Source organism: Primulina tabacum, chromosome 10, assembly GCF_025594145.1.
Source record: "Primulina tabacum isolate GXHZ01 chromosome 10, ASM2559414v2, whole genome shotgun sequence".
Lineage (NCBI taxonomy): Eukaryota > Viridiplantae > Streptophyta > Magnoliopsida > Lamiales > Gesneriaceae > Primulina > Primulina tabacum.
The window spans coordinates 9,886,669-9,904,024 of NC_134559.1; the positions used below are offsets into that span (position 1 = coordinate 9,886,669).

At 36.1% G+C, this 17,356-nt stretch overlaps 1 protein-coding gene across 1 annotated transcript; it reads right to left on the reverse strand.

Annotated features, from left to right (window-relative positions):
* Positions 1 to 13,080: 13,080 nt before the first annotated feature.
* Positions 13,081 to 14,910, reverse strand: LOC142506105 (putative pectinesterase/pectinesterase inhibitor 12). The gene is made up of 2 exons (XM_075619254.1): positions 13,977 to 14,910; positions 13,081 to 13,874 (listed from the first exon to the last, which is right to left on the reverse strand). The coding sequence occupies exons 1-2, from the start codon at positions 14,887 to 14,889 to the stop codon at positions 13,186 to 13,188; spliced, it is 1,602 nt and encodes a 533-aa protein (XP_075475369.1). The 5' UTR covers positions 14,890 to 14,910; the 3' UTR covers positions 13,081 to 13,185.
* Positions 14,911 to 17,356: the final 2,446 nt, after the last annotated feature.

Below are 17,356 nucleotides of genomic sequence, written 5' to 3' on the forward strand. Positions count from 1 at the left end.
CACCAGTAGCCATTGGAGTAGGAAAGGGTTTTGCATCATTCATCTTTGTACGAAGTAGCAAGTCTCAGGTATATTTAGATTGTTAGGAAAAGAGAACCGGACGAGGACTTGACAACTTCAACTCCCAAAAAATAAGATAACTCACCAAGATCTTTGAGAGAAAATTGGCAGTTCAATTTGTGGATGATGGCATCAAGTTGCATCTTGTCATTACCTGTGATTAAGATATCATCGACATAGACAAGAATGTAGAGAACTGAAGTAGCAGTAATTTTAATAAACAAAGAAGCATCAGCTTTGGACTCAACAAATCCCATGGATAGAAGAGAGTGACGAAGTCTATCAAACCAGGCTCGCGGATCTTGTTTGAGCCCATAAAGAGCCATGTGCAGTTTACACACCAGATGTTTGTTTGGATGATTGATCTCGAACCCTGGAGGTTGTGTCATGAACACTGTCTCAGATAACGTACCATTTAGAAATGCGTTATTGACATCAACTTGCTTCACTATGCCATCCTTGTGAGATGGCAATGGTTAACACAATTCTGATGGTGGTTGGCTTAACCACTGGACTAAATGTTTCGAAGAAATCTAGCCCCGGGGTTTGAGAGTAACCCTTAGCAACTAGATGAGCCTTGTGCCCTGCAACTGAACCATCGGGATTGGTTTTAGTTTTGAACACCCATTTACAGCCAATGAGAGGTGTATTCGAAGGAACCTCGACTAGAGTCCATGTGTGGTTTTGCATCACCGCAGCATATTCAGATTGCATAGCAATACACCATTCGGGATGGGTTTGAGCATCTTTGAAATTTAAAGGTTCAGAATCCGCTGAGTTGGTAGTGATCAGAACCTTGGGTTTGTAGATAGCACGAGTGATCATGGGATGGTGATTCACATGGGAAGGAGAAGCGGTTGCCACTGGAGAATAGGGAACAGAAGAAGTATCAGGGGGTAGTGAGGGTGATTGGGAGTTTGAGGTAGAAAAGGATGAGACAATAGACTCAGAAGAAGTGGGAAGAGATGAAGGTGATTGGATATGCGGTAAGTATAAACAAGAAGAGTCTGAATCGGTATTGGTAGAGGTTGAACTGTTAAAGTTTGAAGAAGCAAATGGAAAAGTGAGTTCATCAAACTTTACATGTCTTGAAATATAGACTCTTCCGGAGCTGTTGATGCATTTATAGCCTTTATGAAGATCACTATACCCAAGAAAAACACATGGAGATGATCGAAACTCAAGTTTATAAGCATTATATGAACGGAGGCAGGGAAAAGAAAGACAACCAAAAGTGCGAAGAAGGGAATAATTCGGAGCTTTGTTGTACGATTTCTGGAGTGGAATTACTCCATGGAGACCTGAAGTGGGAAGCCTGTTGATAAGGTAAACGGCAGTGGAGAATGCATCTTCCCAGTAAGAAAGATGCATGGATGCATGAGCAAGAAGGGAAAGTCCAGTTTCGACAATGTGACGATGTTTTCGTTCTACAAGGCCATTTTGTTTAGAGGTGTAAGGGCAAGAAAATCGGTGAATGATACCACGATTTTGAAGAAAAGAAGTCAAACATTTAAACTCCCCACCTGAGTCAGATTGAATGCACTTGATTTTTTTATCAAACTGAAGTTCAACATGTTTCTTAAAACGCATGAATATTTGGGCAACTTCAGATTTTAGTTTAAGAAAGTAAATCCAAGTGTAACGGCTATAAGCATCAACAAAACTTAGGTAATAGCGAGAGCCATTTCTGGATGTGGTGTGAGCAGGTCCCCATATATCACAGCAGATTAGTTCAAGTGGCATAGAGACAGTAGTGTTTGAAGAGGAAAAAGGTAATTGATGACTCTTTCCAAGTTCGCAAGCATTGCAAAAATTAACAATCTCATTTCTGGAAAAAGGAACATTACAAGTACGTAAAATCTTCTAGACTACAGAGAAAGTGGGATGTCCTAGCCTAAGATGCCATTGTGCTAATACTGGAGAGGATCGACGATCATTGAGTGACTCTTGTTCTGAATTATTGGCTGAAGGAGGGGCATAGTTTAAACAAAGTGCCCGTGAGGAGGAAATTGAGGCAGGCTTTCCGAGATCAAACTTATAGGGACCTTCATGCAAAGTCCCATGGAGTATGATTGCTTGTGTTGCTAGATCCTTCACAATACAGAAAAGAGGATGAAACTCAAAGAAAACATGATTATCTTGAGCAAATTTGCTCACACTAATAAGATTTTTTGTTATCATAGGAACTCTAAGAAGATTAGTTAAAATGAAATCTCGAGAAGAAGAAGAGGAGGAAAATTTAGACTTGCCAATGTGAGAGATGGACAAACCTGCACCATTTTCCATGTGTATCTTACCATCTCCAGTGTACTCGCTCTTAGTGGAAAGATTGTAAACATCATGAGTAACATGATGGGATGCTCCAGAGTCTGGGTACCACCATTCTTCGGGTGAAGATTCAGATTTAGTGGTGGTAAAGGCTCCTGAATTAGCTTGAGAAGTGCGAGGAGGTCCTGAGAAACGTTGAGTTGGGACAAATTCTTTGTCAAACATGTGGTAACAAATTTCAGCAACATGACCCTGAATCCCACAGATTTGACAGGTTGGTTTGCCATTGTTAGTGAACCAAGGTTTTCGACCTCCTCCTCTACCAAATCTTCCTCTACCACGGCTTCTGTGGGATGAAAGAAAAGATTGACGTGCTGGAATTTGATTGTCTATTTTCCGTTGCTGAGGAAATACAACAGTGTTTGCTGTGGGTGGAGATGCAACATTGAGGTTGTGAGAATCAAGCCTCCTTTCATGGGACATGAGAAGGGCACAAGCTTCAGAGAAATTGAGAGAATAGGTTTTGGAGGTAATATGCACCACAACCGAATCATACTCAATTCCCACACCACCAAGGATATGTAAAATTTGATCCTCATCTGAAATGGGATGACCACAAGCAGCAAGTAAATCCATGAAGCCTTTCATCTTAATAATATAATCTTTCATTCTTAAATCCCCTTTTTTGAATGTTTGCAATTGCAGCTTGTAGTGCATCACTCGAGCTTTTGAGCGTGTAGCAAAAAGAGTAGACACCCGAGACCATAGCTGATCAGAAGTATCACAGCCAATCATTTGGGCTTGGACACTTTCACTCATTGATGCCAAAAGAAAGGAAAACAGGAGTTGATCCTGACGACACCAAGCAATGAATGCTGGATTGACAATTTTCGAAGCTCCATCACTGAAGATGACACGAGAAGGAACAGAGGGGTGGGTTGAAATGAAATTTTCAAGGCCAAGTACCCTTAGCCCAGCTAGAACTTGGAGATTCCATAGGAGATAATTTTCATCTGTTAATTTAACAGAGTTTAGCTGATTGGCCGGATTGGTGAGTTGAAGGTTAGGATTGGTAGAGATAATATTCGGTGATGATATGGAGCCAGGATCAAGAGAGGCGTCAGCCATTTCTTGGTGGCTCTGATACAAAAATAGAGAAACGGAAAAGGAGAACTAAGAATCGAATTTCATTCCAAGATGTGTTTCTCAGATTCTCGTTACACATTTATCCTTGAGACAACCAATAAAGTAATGACACATAACCCCTGTTTGTTACAACAAATAAAACAGTATTCAGTTATGTATAAGGATGGGCTTCTTCATGGGCTTTTAGCACTTAAGGCTTTCTCTTTTATTGATTTGGATTATGTATGTTGTGGGCTTGTTCTATTTATGGACTTATGTTCTTCTTCTTTAACTGTGGAAGCCTTCCGCCAAACACAGTAGCATACGAACAACGATATCCAAGTAAACCACACAGGGTAAATCATGTACGACAGACTCGTCCGGTAAATTTTAGATACGGAGAATCAAACTTTTGACAATTAATCAAATACACATCTAATCCACAACTCAGACACCGTGTGAGGACAATAAAGATGCCTTTTTAGTGATATATTATGTATATCATAAATCATCATAATAACTAAAAATAATAGTGATGATGATGTAATAACAACGAATATATGCCATTTCCACGAAAAGTTTTATTAATCATTAATGATCCAACTGTATACATTTAACAAAGGTATTAAGTTAATTAATTGTGGTTAGTTAAATAAAGGTTGACAAAGTCAACTCAGCGGTCAGCTTGTTTACATCTTTTGATAGAAGCTGCCCTAAAGAAGTAGGGCAGCTAATTCATTTACGATCGAGAAAGGTATACAACCTCTCATCTATCTGTTCATGTTTATATAGAAAATTTACCATAATTAGCCTGGTTTTTACTTCGGATGTTTTACATAGCCAAGATCGGGTTTTTTTAAGAGAGATGTTTGTTACAATCGAGTCAGTAACATGAAAGTTCGTCTTAAACTTGTGATAGCCAAGATTTGGTTTTGGTACGACAAATTTTTTTTTTGTTTGTTGGAGTAATTAATGATATATGGCAAAAACTTGTGTGACACGATCTCACGAATCGTATTTTATGAGTCAGATCTCTTATTTGGTCATCCATGAAAAAGTATTACTTTTTATGTTAGAAGTATTATTTTTTATTGTGAATATCGATAGGGTTGACACATCTCACAGATAAAGATTCGCGAGATCGTCTCACAAGAGACTTACTCATGATATAGATGACGTTGGAAATGCCAAAAAAATATTGGGTCTATAGGTGATATTCAGTACCATGTCAATAATATGTATCGTCTCATCGACATCCTTTAAAAAATGGGAAAAAAGCAAGTTATTGAAGTAAAACAAATTTTAAATAAAAGATCATAATCCTAAATATGTAAACTTTCAGGATGATTTGTGGAGTATAATTTTTCCGTAAATTATCACTGGATTAGATTTTAAGTTTAATTTTATTATAGTTTTTGTAAATTTTTATCGATTTATTTTTGGTTTTATTATTGTTGTTTATAAACTTGAGGACTTGAAAATTTTAAATCTAAGGCTAGATTTTTTTTCCCGGTATTGAAATTAATAAAATTTTGAAACATATAAAACATGATTATTTCTCGTTTAATAGAAAAATCACTGGATTAAGAATATAGTTATATGTATAATTTGTGCTTATGTGTACGCGTATGCGCGTGAAAGACCAAGCTATTATAAGATGGATACATACATTAATTTAGCTATATGAATAATCAAAATAGTTAATCATTTGATTACAATATAAAGTATAGTAGGTTGATAATCAAATTCATGAAGTTGGGTTCGTGTGTGTATATATAAATATATATATATATATATATATATATATATATATATATATATATGGTGATCATCCAGTGTGGACACCTATGTGAGCACTACTGCGGTGACGTTATCCAGTAGGTGGATGCCACATCATCGATGCTCACATAGGTTCTCGCATTGGATGATGACGTCATCCAATAGGTGGATGTAACCTTGGTCGATGGTCACATAGATATCTACTGTGAATGTTTTAATCTTCTCAAACGATACAGATTGAGAGGTTGATAAAGCAAATTCATCTCTTTCATCACGAATTTTATGTGTTCCCACATTGGATGATGATGTTATCCAATACGTGGATGTCACATCAACCGATGCTCACATAAATATCTATATTGAATGTTTTAATATTCTCTAAAGATACTGAGAGGTTGATAGAGCAAATTCATCTCCCTCATCACGAATTTTATATGTATGTTTAGAGAAAATAATATTCTGGTCACGTATATCATTTTGAGATTTAGTCATCAAATTGGTCAAATTAGGGTTAATATTTAATATATTTTTATTTTTTGGTATTTTAGTCACATCTACGCTATATTAATAAATATGACCGAATTATTGACTAGGACTTAGGAGGCCGAATTCATGGATGACCCAAATAAGATGACCCAAATAAAAGATCCATCTCATAAAATACGACCCGTGAGATCGTCTCACACAAGTTTTTGCTATGAGTAAATAGTCAAGTGGGTCTTGATAAGGTTCTTATTATCTAATTAAAATTTTGTTTTAATGCAATCAGGTTATCTTCATCTTATAAATTTTATCTGATTTTTGACATAATGATGATATGACTCTATACATTATTGAATTGGACAGAAACCAAATTATTACATTAATCAAATTTTATCCAATTAAAATATCCAAGTAATATATAGACGAGATTCGATTATCAATCACAAAAATTATGTAAGAAAGTCTATTAAGTCAATTTTGTGATACATATCCGATCCGATCTTTGAAAAAATATTAATTTTTTTGTCAAAAACATTACTTTCACTCAAATATAGCCCGAGTCGATCTATCTCATAAATATATATCTATAAGATCATCTCATAAAAGACTTATTCATGATCAATCTAAGAGAGACACGTGCAAATATATATGTATGTAAAAATAAAAACCAAATATTAAATTAAAATTAATAAATGGCTCAGCCAAAATCCAAACAGATAATGTTTTTATTTAGCATAAGCACATGGTGGTTATGAATACAACGTGTCAACTAATAAATAATCAAAGCCTGTGGGATTGGAAATGACGAGTCCATTATTAATGCTCCCTAACTGATCTGATTATAAGTGGGATAATTAGTTTCACATCATTATGTTGGCTTGTCTATTTATATTATCCAAAGCTTAGATTAATTGGAGTTCATATTAATATATGATATCAGCACTATTAAGATAAAGTCGTTGTCATAGACCAAAAGTCATAATTGTTAGCAGATGCATAATTTTATCTCCTTAAACTTTTTGTGGTAACACAGTCTCGTATTAAACGACAGATGAACATAAGAGATTACACCTACTTGAATAGCAATAAGTTAGATTTTTTTGTTGCCTCAAGCAACTGCAGAACACTTCGAAGATGAGTACACAGAAAAATTTCTCGATATTATACACTAACACTCCAAATGTATCGTGTAAAATTAGTTGCCTAATCTTGGTATTTTTGAAAGACTAATCATTATATATTGATTCATGTTACATCTAGAAAACAATTTTTTTTTTTCTTTTGGGAGTAAATCTTGAAAACACTTGCCATGTATCATTTGATTAGATATATGAGTTCCTTGGTATAGCATTATATATATATATATATTTAAAAATATAAATAAAAAATGTTTTTTTTAGTAAATCATGAATGCTTTTGCTTATACATGAAATAAATAAGCTTACATTTTATCATTATTTCTTTCGAAATTGAACAATTTTGTGATGCCTGTGGGGTATCAGGGAAATTAGCATAAATTTGAAACAAATCACAACGAAACATCGTAAGTATATAATCAACAAATAAGTAAGATAAACATTAATATTTATGACAGATCTATCCAAAATTGTTTTATAGTCTACTCAAGAATACTCGAAGGTTGATATGTTTTATTAATAACAAAAAAGACAGAGTATTGAAAATACAAAATATTTTGCTTGAAACATTATGATTTTTAACACTAATTTTCTATTCACTGATCATATTTCTTCAAACGGTAAACACTACTAAAGAAAATCTCAAAACACACAAATTATATTACGAGAGAAAGAGAAGAGAAAGTGAGAGAAAAAAGAAAAAAGTAAAAAAGAAAACAGAAGAAGTCCATATATTTTAATTAGAAGTTTTCATTCAACCTACACTCACATAATATTGGGCCCCATGGACCTATTCTTTCGGGACAAAAATTGAGATGGTTTTCACGGATCATATTTTGTGAGACGAATCTTTTATTTGGGTCATCCATAAACAATATTACTTTTTATTGTGAATATCGGTAGGGTTGACCTGTCTCACAGATAAAGATTCGTAAAATCGTCTCACAAGAGACCTACTCTCTTTTTAGATATCACGTCAAATCTTTCAATAAATAATTAAACTTGTGCTCCATCAAATTTCTTACTCGATTAATTTGATATGACTCTAAAAATGAATATCTAGTATTTTACTCAAAATAACCACTTACTAATTAATTGATGCAAACAAATCTAACGTAACACTGCTAATTTTTTAAATGAATCAAAACTCGGACTTTGGATTATGGTTTAACTTGATATAAAGTTCGAATTTGGTTAAATTCCTTTTAATTTGAATTCAAACCGAAGCTCATTATATTATGGTAAAGTTCATATGCGGCTTGCAAGCTATCGAGCAACATGATAGAGGTCCCAATCTGCTCAAGAATTTCTTCAAGCTTACTTTACTTAACAACCGATAATTGATTGCATAGTTATAGTAGAAAAAACTTTCTTAGCAAACACAATCTTATTATTAAGCACCTATTATTTAATCATGTAGGATTTAAACACACCGCATAATTTGAAAAATAACATTGGTAAAAAATTCTTTTTAAAGCGTAACTATTTTTTCGAATTTTTTTTCAAAATGATCTTCAAACATACACGAAACAAAGTTCAATTTTTTTAAAAAAAAACTGAGAAGATTAGATTTTAAGTTCACAGTCAAACAAAAATCATTTTGTTAATGTCCTAAACCCTCGTTAATGTTGACTCATACTGATGAGACTTTGACTTCTTACAGAAAGAAAATATTGTTGTTTTCATCGACAGGTTTGTAGTCTATTTGACATCAAGATATCAAATTTAGAACGATATCTCGTTCTCGAATACCAATAACAAACCCCTCACTAAACTCAAACAAAAAGTGCTTGTTGCAGCACATACGTTCGATACATTATCATTACGAAGTTATTGGACTCGAATTTTTCATACAAACCAGACTCATACGATATTCGGCCTTATGGGCCTAGTTTCTTAATTAGCCTCCACAAATAGAAAAAAAGAAAGAAAAGTTATACATGTGCTTAATAAAATTTATTCGAAGAAATTTCGTTTCCTAAATATTTAATTTTTTTATTGAATTTTATATATATTAATAAATTTGAAACGGCTCAAAAATATTATATAATTTATTATTATAACATAAAATCACTACAAAACTAATTAAAATAAATTCAAATCGAGTCAAACTCGAGTTTATAATATTAACATGCTCAAAACTCGGAAAAAAAAATCATTTATCCATATATTTTAATTTATTATACATACCTTAACTTGATGTAGAGTTCGAATTTGGATCAATTCCTTCTCACTTGAATTTCACTATTGACGTTATTAAACAATATACGAAAGGAAAACACGCTTCTACATGGGAACCACGCTTACCATTCTATCTTTTGTCATTCTTATTTCTTCTTTCATATAAATACTGTAAAGATGAACTCTCTGCCATATGATTGATTCATGGAATAATAGAAACAAGAAGTTTCGTTTCTCTCCAATTGTTTCTCTTATATCTAAAATGGTATCAGAGCAATATTAAGGGCACAAGCACGCATCCTCATGGTGAAGGGAAATCAAGCAAATCAGGCTTCAAAAAGTATTCGGATGCCTCTGTTTTGGTTCCACTCTCCCACATACCCGCACCAAGTTTACTGCTCGTACTATTCGGTCAGTCTTTATTGGCTGTCCCCCTGGTTATAAAGGTTACAAATTGCTTAACCTCACCACCAATGAAATTTACATTTCTCGGGATGTTATGTTCCATGAATACTCCTTTCCTTTCAAAGACATTTCCTCAACTCCAGTTGATATTGAGTTATTCTCTGACAATATTTTACCAACTCAACGAAACCTTCCCATCATTACTCCTCACCGTGAGTCCATCCGTTCATGCCGCACTATCAATACACCATCTTATCTTCGTGATTACCAGTGTTACTCCTCCATCTCCACTGCTCCCTCTTCCTCCACTGCTCACCCATTATCTTCGGTTCTTGCTCCCACCAAGTTGTCACCCCAATATCGAGCCTTTATTCATAACATTTCCTCCATCATTGAACCACGAACATTTGCTCAAGCTGTTGTTCAGCCGGAATGGAGACAAGCTATGGATGAAGAATTAAGAGCACTTGAACGCAATGGCACATGGTCCATTGTTTCTCTTCCACCTCACAAGAGTGTCGTTGGCTGTAAATGGGTATACAAGGCCAAGTTTCAAGCTGATGGTTCGCTTGAACGTTATAAAGCTCGCCTTGTTGCCAAAGGGTTTACACAACAGGAGGGTATTGATTATTTTGAAACATTTTCTCCCGTTGCTAAACTTGTGACAATTAAAACTTTACTAGCCGAGGCAGCTGCTCGTGGTTGGACTTTGATGCAACTTGATGTCAACAACGCTTTTCTGCATGGTACTTTACATGAGGAAGTGTATATGTCGTTGCCTCCCGGTTATCAACGACAGGGGGAGTCTTTACCATCACAGCCAGTGTGTAGGTTGCACAAGTCATTGTATGGTCTTAAGCAAGCCTCGCGTCAGTGGTTTGAGAAATTCTCATCCACTCTTATCCAAATTGGTTTTACTCAGTCACTTGCTGATAGTTCATTGTTTGTTCGAGCTCGGGGTAGTGTATTTCTTGCCTTACTTGTATACGTTGATGACATTGTCATTGCCACCAACAATGAAGAAGAGGCTGCAAATTTGAAAGTCTTCTTAAATGGTCAGTTCAAACTGAAAGATTTGGGCAACCTTAAATACTTTCTTGGGATTGAGGTTGCGCGGTCTTCTCGAGGCATCTCCATTTGTCAGCGTCATTAAGCTCTTCAACTCCTCACTGATTCAGGTATGCTTGGGTGTAAGCCTCGGACTACTCCGATGGATTTTGGTTCTAAGTTGAGTCAAGAGGATAGTGTCTTGCTAGAAGATCCTTCCCAGTATCGGAGAATGGTTGGTAGACTTATATACCTCACAATTACTCGCCCAGATTTATCCTATGCAGTTAACAGATTGAGCCAATATGTTGCTAAACCAAGAGTAGCACATCTTGCTGCTGTGTACAATGTCCTTAAATACGTCAAAGGAACTGTTGGTCAGGGGTTATTCTATGCCTCCTCGAATGATCTTCGAATCAATTCCTTCTCTGATTCCGATTGGGCAGCATGCCCTGATACTCGTAGGTCTGTTACCGGGTTTTGTGTATTCCTTTGGGATTCTTTAGTGTCTTGGAAATACAAGAAACAACATACGATTTCTCGATCATCCTCAGAAGCAGAATATCGAGCTATGGCTAGTGTTACATGTGAGATAGTGTGGATTATTTCACTCCTCAAGGACTTGGGAGTTGCACAAGTTGAACCGGCTACTCTCTTCTGTGACAGCCAATCCGCAATCCACATTGCTTCCAATCCGGTATTTCACGAAAGAACCAAGCACATTGAGATCGATTGCCATTTGGTTCGAGAAAAACTTCATGCCAAAGTCATTAAACTCCTGCACGTAGCTTCCGCATTGCAAACTGCTGATTTGCTCACTAAACCGTTGCTGCCAACTCAATTCAAGCTGCTACTGTCCAAGATGGGAATCATCAACATACATGCTCCATCTTGAGGGGGCATATTAAACAATATACGAAAGGAAAACACGCTTCTACATTGGAACCACGCTTACCATTCTATTTTTTGTCATTCTTATTTCTTCTTTCATATAAATACTGTAAAGATGAACTCTCTGCCATATTATTGATTCATGGAATAATAGAAACAAGAAGTTTCAGTTTCTCTCCAATTGTTTCTCTTATATCTAAAAGACGTTAACTTGAAGTAAATGATTTCAGATATATTGTAAGAAAATACCACGTACCATGAATATTCATTCATTCGACAGATCTTTCTAGTGGTATGATACAAGAATATTGGGCGCTTCGACCCTGCGGGGTAGTATACCCACTGCCTCGTGAATGACTCAGATTTGATCATACATGAATCTAACGTGAAGCCCACATAAATCGTTATGGATCACGTGAAAATGATCAAACCTTAATCACTGATCCTACGTAGTTGTACCCGTAGGAAATTTCCCGTAGACTATCCCATGTTGTCTCCAGTGAACTGAGACTTGGATAGAAACATTAGATTGGAAAGCACCATTCTAAGGACGTACAGATCCTTCGGATTCCAACTATGAGAGTGGATTGAAGTTATGAATTTGAAATAATTTAATTTAGAATCCTCCTGCCGAAATACACCATGAAAGAGAGTAAGCGATACATTGCCAGAGAAGTCACACGGACAGCGCCTCCCACGCACCACTGAATCACCCGAATCGCCTTAGATCTGCCATGTGCATTCAGCTTAATTAAAGTAATTGCAAGGAGTTTACGCAGTGTTTGTGAATGCTTAAAAAAATAATAATTATGGATCGAACAAAAATCGACTCGAAGAACCGATGAAGAAAGCCAGAAAAACTGACGGAAGAGTTTAGCAGCCACAAAGTCACATCCAGCCATATGACATAGTCAAGCAAGAAAAAGCTTCTGAGGCTTTATTCATTTGCATTACTATTCAAATTTCCAACTTCTTTTGTTTCATACACTCCACACACAACACTTTGGCAACAAAAATCATGTTTCCTAATTATATATATATATATATATATACATGTTTCCTAGTACAAATGAATACACAAATTCCAAAGAAACATGAGGTATTTCAGGTGTAAAAATGCACCAAATTGTTTAAAAATGATAAAAAAAATTAATTTCTAAAAACACAACGACTGTAGATACTAAATTTGACCGTCCGTTATGATATTCTAAACAAATATGACGTCATAAACAAATAAAACTAGAGAAACACTTCTGGAAATTGAGAGATAAACTCTTAACATGATTAATATTTTCAATAAAATGTAGGAATTCACAAATTGTTGACATATACTAAACAACGTTGCTAAAATATGAAAAAAGATGATTTGAACTACTGAAAATTGGAATGAAAACGATTGACTAAAGCTATGAGAATTCTTTGGGGAGTTTGTTAGAATTTGTGCGAGAGATTGTCAGTGTTTTGTTTTCTGGTCGATTATCTCTTTTTCTGCTGAACGCTGGACGGTTTTCTCCACTCTCCAATGACCCATGATCTTCTCTAGTTTCTTCGCACGATCTTTTCTTCTTCGAGCACTTCTTGATTTATCTAAATCAATTTGAATCGATGGAAATTCATCTAATTTGTCTGTCAAATTTTGATGGGCTTGCATAATTAAATTGGACTTATACAATTAAATTGGACTTACACAATTTTAGCCCAAACACATGTATTTCAAATATTGAATGTGACTCGAGCCTATTACTCATACGAAATAAATTTACTGGCTATACTGGTGAACTAGCTACAAGTTGGTTCAATCGAATTCAGATCACACCCCGTCGTCATACGGTATCGAAGTATACGCCAGCCACTCACCTCCGGTGATAAACTCCGATACGGTAAAGTTAGACGCGTCGTTGTAATCCATCACCCGGTACCCTCTCCAAGAAACTCGTTTACTCGTATCCGAACCAGGCCCGAAATTCTCATACTCCCCATAATACAAAGTTTCCAACCCCTGATCCCCATCCCATCGAGTCCATCCTTCTGCTTCAATGAAATTATCAATGTAACTATCCAAAACCACAGTCCTGGAATAATTCCTCCACGGCCTGCCTAAATAACTCCTCACGACGCTCGAGTTCGAGTACAACTCCTCCGTAGCCAAAATCGAACAGTTCTGCAACGATATCCCCGTGTTCTCATCGGGGTTTTCGCGTGACTGGGCCGTGATCACCGTGAACTGGCCGGGCAGTGGCATGCGGGAGATGATGCTGCAGCCCTGGAAGATGGCGGCCGCGTTCCCGAAAATGTAGTCTATGGTGCCGAATATGTCGCACTCTCTGAAGAACTGCCGGAAGGAGTGTACGTAGAGGGAGTCCTGGAAACCGAGGATGACGCATTTGTATAGGGCGGACAGGTCCGCGCTTATGCGGAGGGCCACGGCCTGGTGTTTATCCGGCCCGGCCGTGTTCTCGAAAGATATCCCGCGTGCAAGGAATCCTTCACCCGATACCGCTGAAAGATTATTAGATATATGAGGCTGGAAAACTATATTTTTGAAGAAATATTAAAATATCAAATTAAACATTTGAAATGAATGAAAATTTGAAGATTTACCAACGGTGGCAGATCTGAAAGTGGTCCACCCATCGGCAACACTTCTACTGCCAGTAATCCAAGTAACATCGTTCCCATCTCCGATGAAAACAATGTTGGTCTTCCAGCTCGGAATCTCCACATTTTCTTGATAAACTCCTTGCATTATATAGATAATGGTCCTATCCATACTGTTATTCGGGGCAAAATTCACAGCATCTGATATAGTAGTGAAGTTCCCGCTCCCATCTGCTGCCACCGTAAGCAAATCTCTAGGATCATATTCATTACTCTGTAGGATCCGCCGCATTCCCGTGGACAGCCATGACGGAAAACCGAGGAGCCGCCGGTTGTTCCCGCCGCCGCTTGGCGAGCCAGGCTTCGAAATCATGGACAATGAGTTGCTGACATGCTCGTAAGCGGTGCTTAAGGAAGATATTAGCGTAGGTTTCAGTGAACCCGTGGCTGTGTTCAGACCCTCCAAGCAAGTGATTCTGTTCGTCAAAGCCGCGCTGAGAAAAGTCCTGGCGTCGTTTAGTTCTCTTGAATCGGGCGAATTAATGAGTCGGGAAATGGATTTCTTCAAAGAAGAAAGTGTGATTTGGTGCAGCTCCTTGCAGTCTTGGATGGTGCCCCTTTGTTTCTCGACAAGATTTGAATACCCTGCGTTGGAGAAGAGATCCGAAAGCTTGAAAGACTCGGCTATGGCGGTTTTCAAGGTCTGGAGTAGGAAGGCGAGAGTGCTCGGGCGGATGGTTATGGAGAGGCTGAGCTTCAGAGAATCGAAACAGGAATCGGGGAATGGTGTAGATTTGCAGAAGCTTTTAATATGTGAAAGATGGGATTGTGAATCAGATGAAGATTGCAAAGAATGTGTTGCTGAGAGTAAGAAGGAAGAGAGAATCATCAGAGACTTGAAGATGGTGGAAGCCATGGCGGCAAGAGAGGCAATGGAGGCTCGCTCGCGCGTGTTTAAATATGGCTAAAAAAATATTTTTAATGTAGTTTCTTTAAATAATTTATTTTTAAAATGAGTTTATTTTTGGGAATCTTTTTTAAAGACATGAATAAAAATTACTATTTGCTTCAAACTTTTACCAAAAAATGTCTTTTTTTTTTCTTTTACATTTCTCATTGAACATGTCTCTTATAAAAAAAATATGGCAAAAACTCACGTGAGACGGTTTCAAGGGTCGTATTTTGTGAGACAAATCTCTTATTTTTGGGTCATTCACGAAAAATATTACTTTTTATGCTAATAGTATTAGTTTTTATTATGAATATCGGTATGATTGATCCGTCTCACAAATAAAGATTCGTGCGACCGTCTCATAAGAGATCTACTCAAAAAATATATTTTTACGAGACGAGTCAACATATATATTTTACACATGAGTTATCTACGTTAAATTTTAATGCTTCAACACGTATGTTTTTAATGGATATCTAATAAAATAGTGAAAATTATGGAGAAAAATGAAAAAAAAAAATCTCAAAATTTAAATATTAAAGAAAGTATTTTATTAATTCGAAAAATACAAAGACATTGAAAATTATTAACATAAAGATATTTTTATCTGATATACGATATAAATATAGAGCAACTGGCACAAAAAGTAGGAATAAGTTCAAATTAGGCTGCTTTACTCGTGAAAGACTCGAGCAACCAGTGATCCAACTAAATGTATACATGACGTAAGCAATGGAGGTCCTCTCTAGATTACGAGAGTTGATCTTCCGGAAGGTAATGTAAATATTTATGCGAGCATCGTTGAGATATCATGTATTATATTATCTGATGCAGCTAAAATAAATGAGTCGAGTAGACTGCGCACGCGAAATCCGACTGATTAGTAAACTGGTCCACTGGGCCCGTAAATGGGCTCACCTGGCTGGTAAACGGATCTACGTAGACAATATATCGTTAATTTGCTGGGTGTCACCGGCGTCACGAACACTCCGACGTAGACACTTCGACGCTCAAGTCAGTAAGCAGTCCAAAGAAAACTCAGAGAACTAAATAACTTTTAAAACAATGAGAGCATACCTTGAATTGTGTGATATTTCCTCTATTTATAGATTTTTAGGGGTGTTTAATAGGCTTGGGCTTTCGCAAGCACAATCCAAAATTTTGGGCCTAGATAATGTTAAAACTAAACAAATAACTAATTGAATTAAGCTTATTAAATTGGGCTTATTCTTATTAATCCAACAAATAATTAATCGAGTTTGATTAAATAATTATATTGAGCATGTACCCATCATCATCTATTCATAATAAATTTTTATGAGATCAAACTTCATTATATATAAATACATGCATACATACATACAAATATATATATACATATACTGATATACATATATATATATATGTATGTAATGGCTTTTATTAAAGTCCGAGTAATTTATTCCTTGATTCTTTATTAAGGTCATGTTTGATATGAATGATTTGGGTAGAATGTGGGAATGTTATTGGCCATGTAATGGACAAAATCTAGAACACATAAACCGATTACGAGATGTAAAGTAATGGAACCACACTAATCTAGCAGCATACAAGATCGAACCCGTTCAAAATTTACTAAATTGGATTTATAATCCAACCCAATCCAACTCAACTCAACCCAAAACCGATTCAGAACGAAACGAATTCATCCGAACTCAACCGAATTATTGCCCAAATTAGAAGGGAATATGAAGGTTCATACCCAATTCGAATAAAAAATTTTTTCCCAATAAATATATATATATATATATATATATATATATTTAAACATGTTATTTATCGAACATCATACTCAAAAATTATATATATTATATATTAATTTCATAACTACAAGTATCCAATTTCATACTAGATTGGAACCAATCCAAATCCGATTCAAGCCAATCCCGTGAAATGAATCTTCTTACGTTGGAAAATGGCAAGTATGGTGCATGGATTTTTGCATATTTTTATTGCAAATGTATAGGTGCATGCGGCGGTGACACAGTACGCATTCACGGGTGACAATCTAAGTTTGGAATGTTGCGAAATCCTATCACTACTCACTCGCACCTTGTTTAGACATGCATCATCGGTGCTCAGAATAATTCGGTCGCGATTACAAAAAACCAAATAATTCATTCGAAGACAAAGCATATTGATATCCGACACCACTTTCTCCTCGAAACCATGTGAAAAAAAAGATGACATAGGAAATAATATCATATAGTCCCTGATCGACAATTTATACAAACCGTCGATTTTATTTGGTTTTTCGGTTCGATTCGAATCCATTCAATTTCTGCCCTTCCCTGTGTGAGATGTATATACAATATAGATATATAAAGATTTATTAATGATGTGATGCATGAAACACGGTTTTAAGACCAGTAATAGTGGAATTCCTACCAAA

Bases quoted from the DNA above. Each gene is read 5' to 3' on its own strand.
- LOC142506105 (XM_075619254.1), bottom strand. From the start codon at position 14,889: ATGGCTTCCACCATCTTCAAGTCTCTGATGATTCTCTCTTCCTTCTTA. The intron at 13,875-13,976 runs GTAAATCTTCAA...ATAATCTTTCAG, and splicing joins TTTCAGATCTGCCACCGTTG to CGGTATCGGGTGAAGGATTC.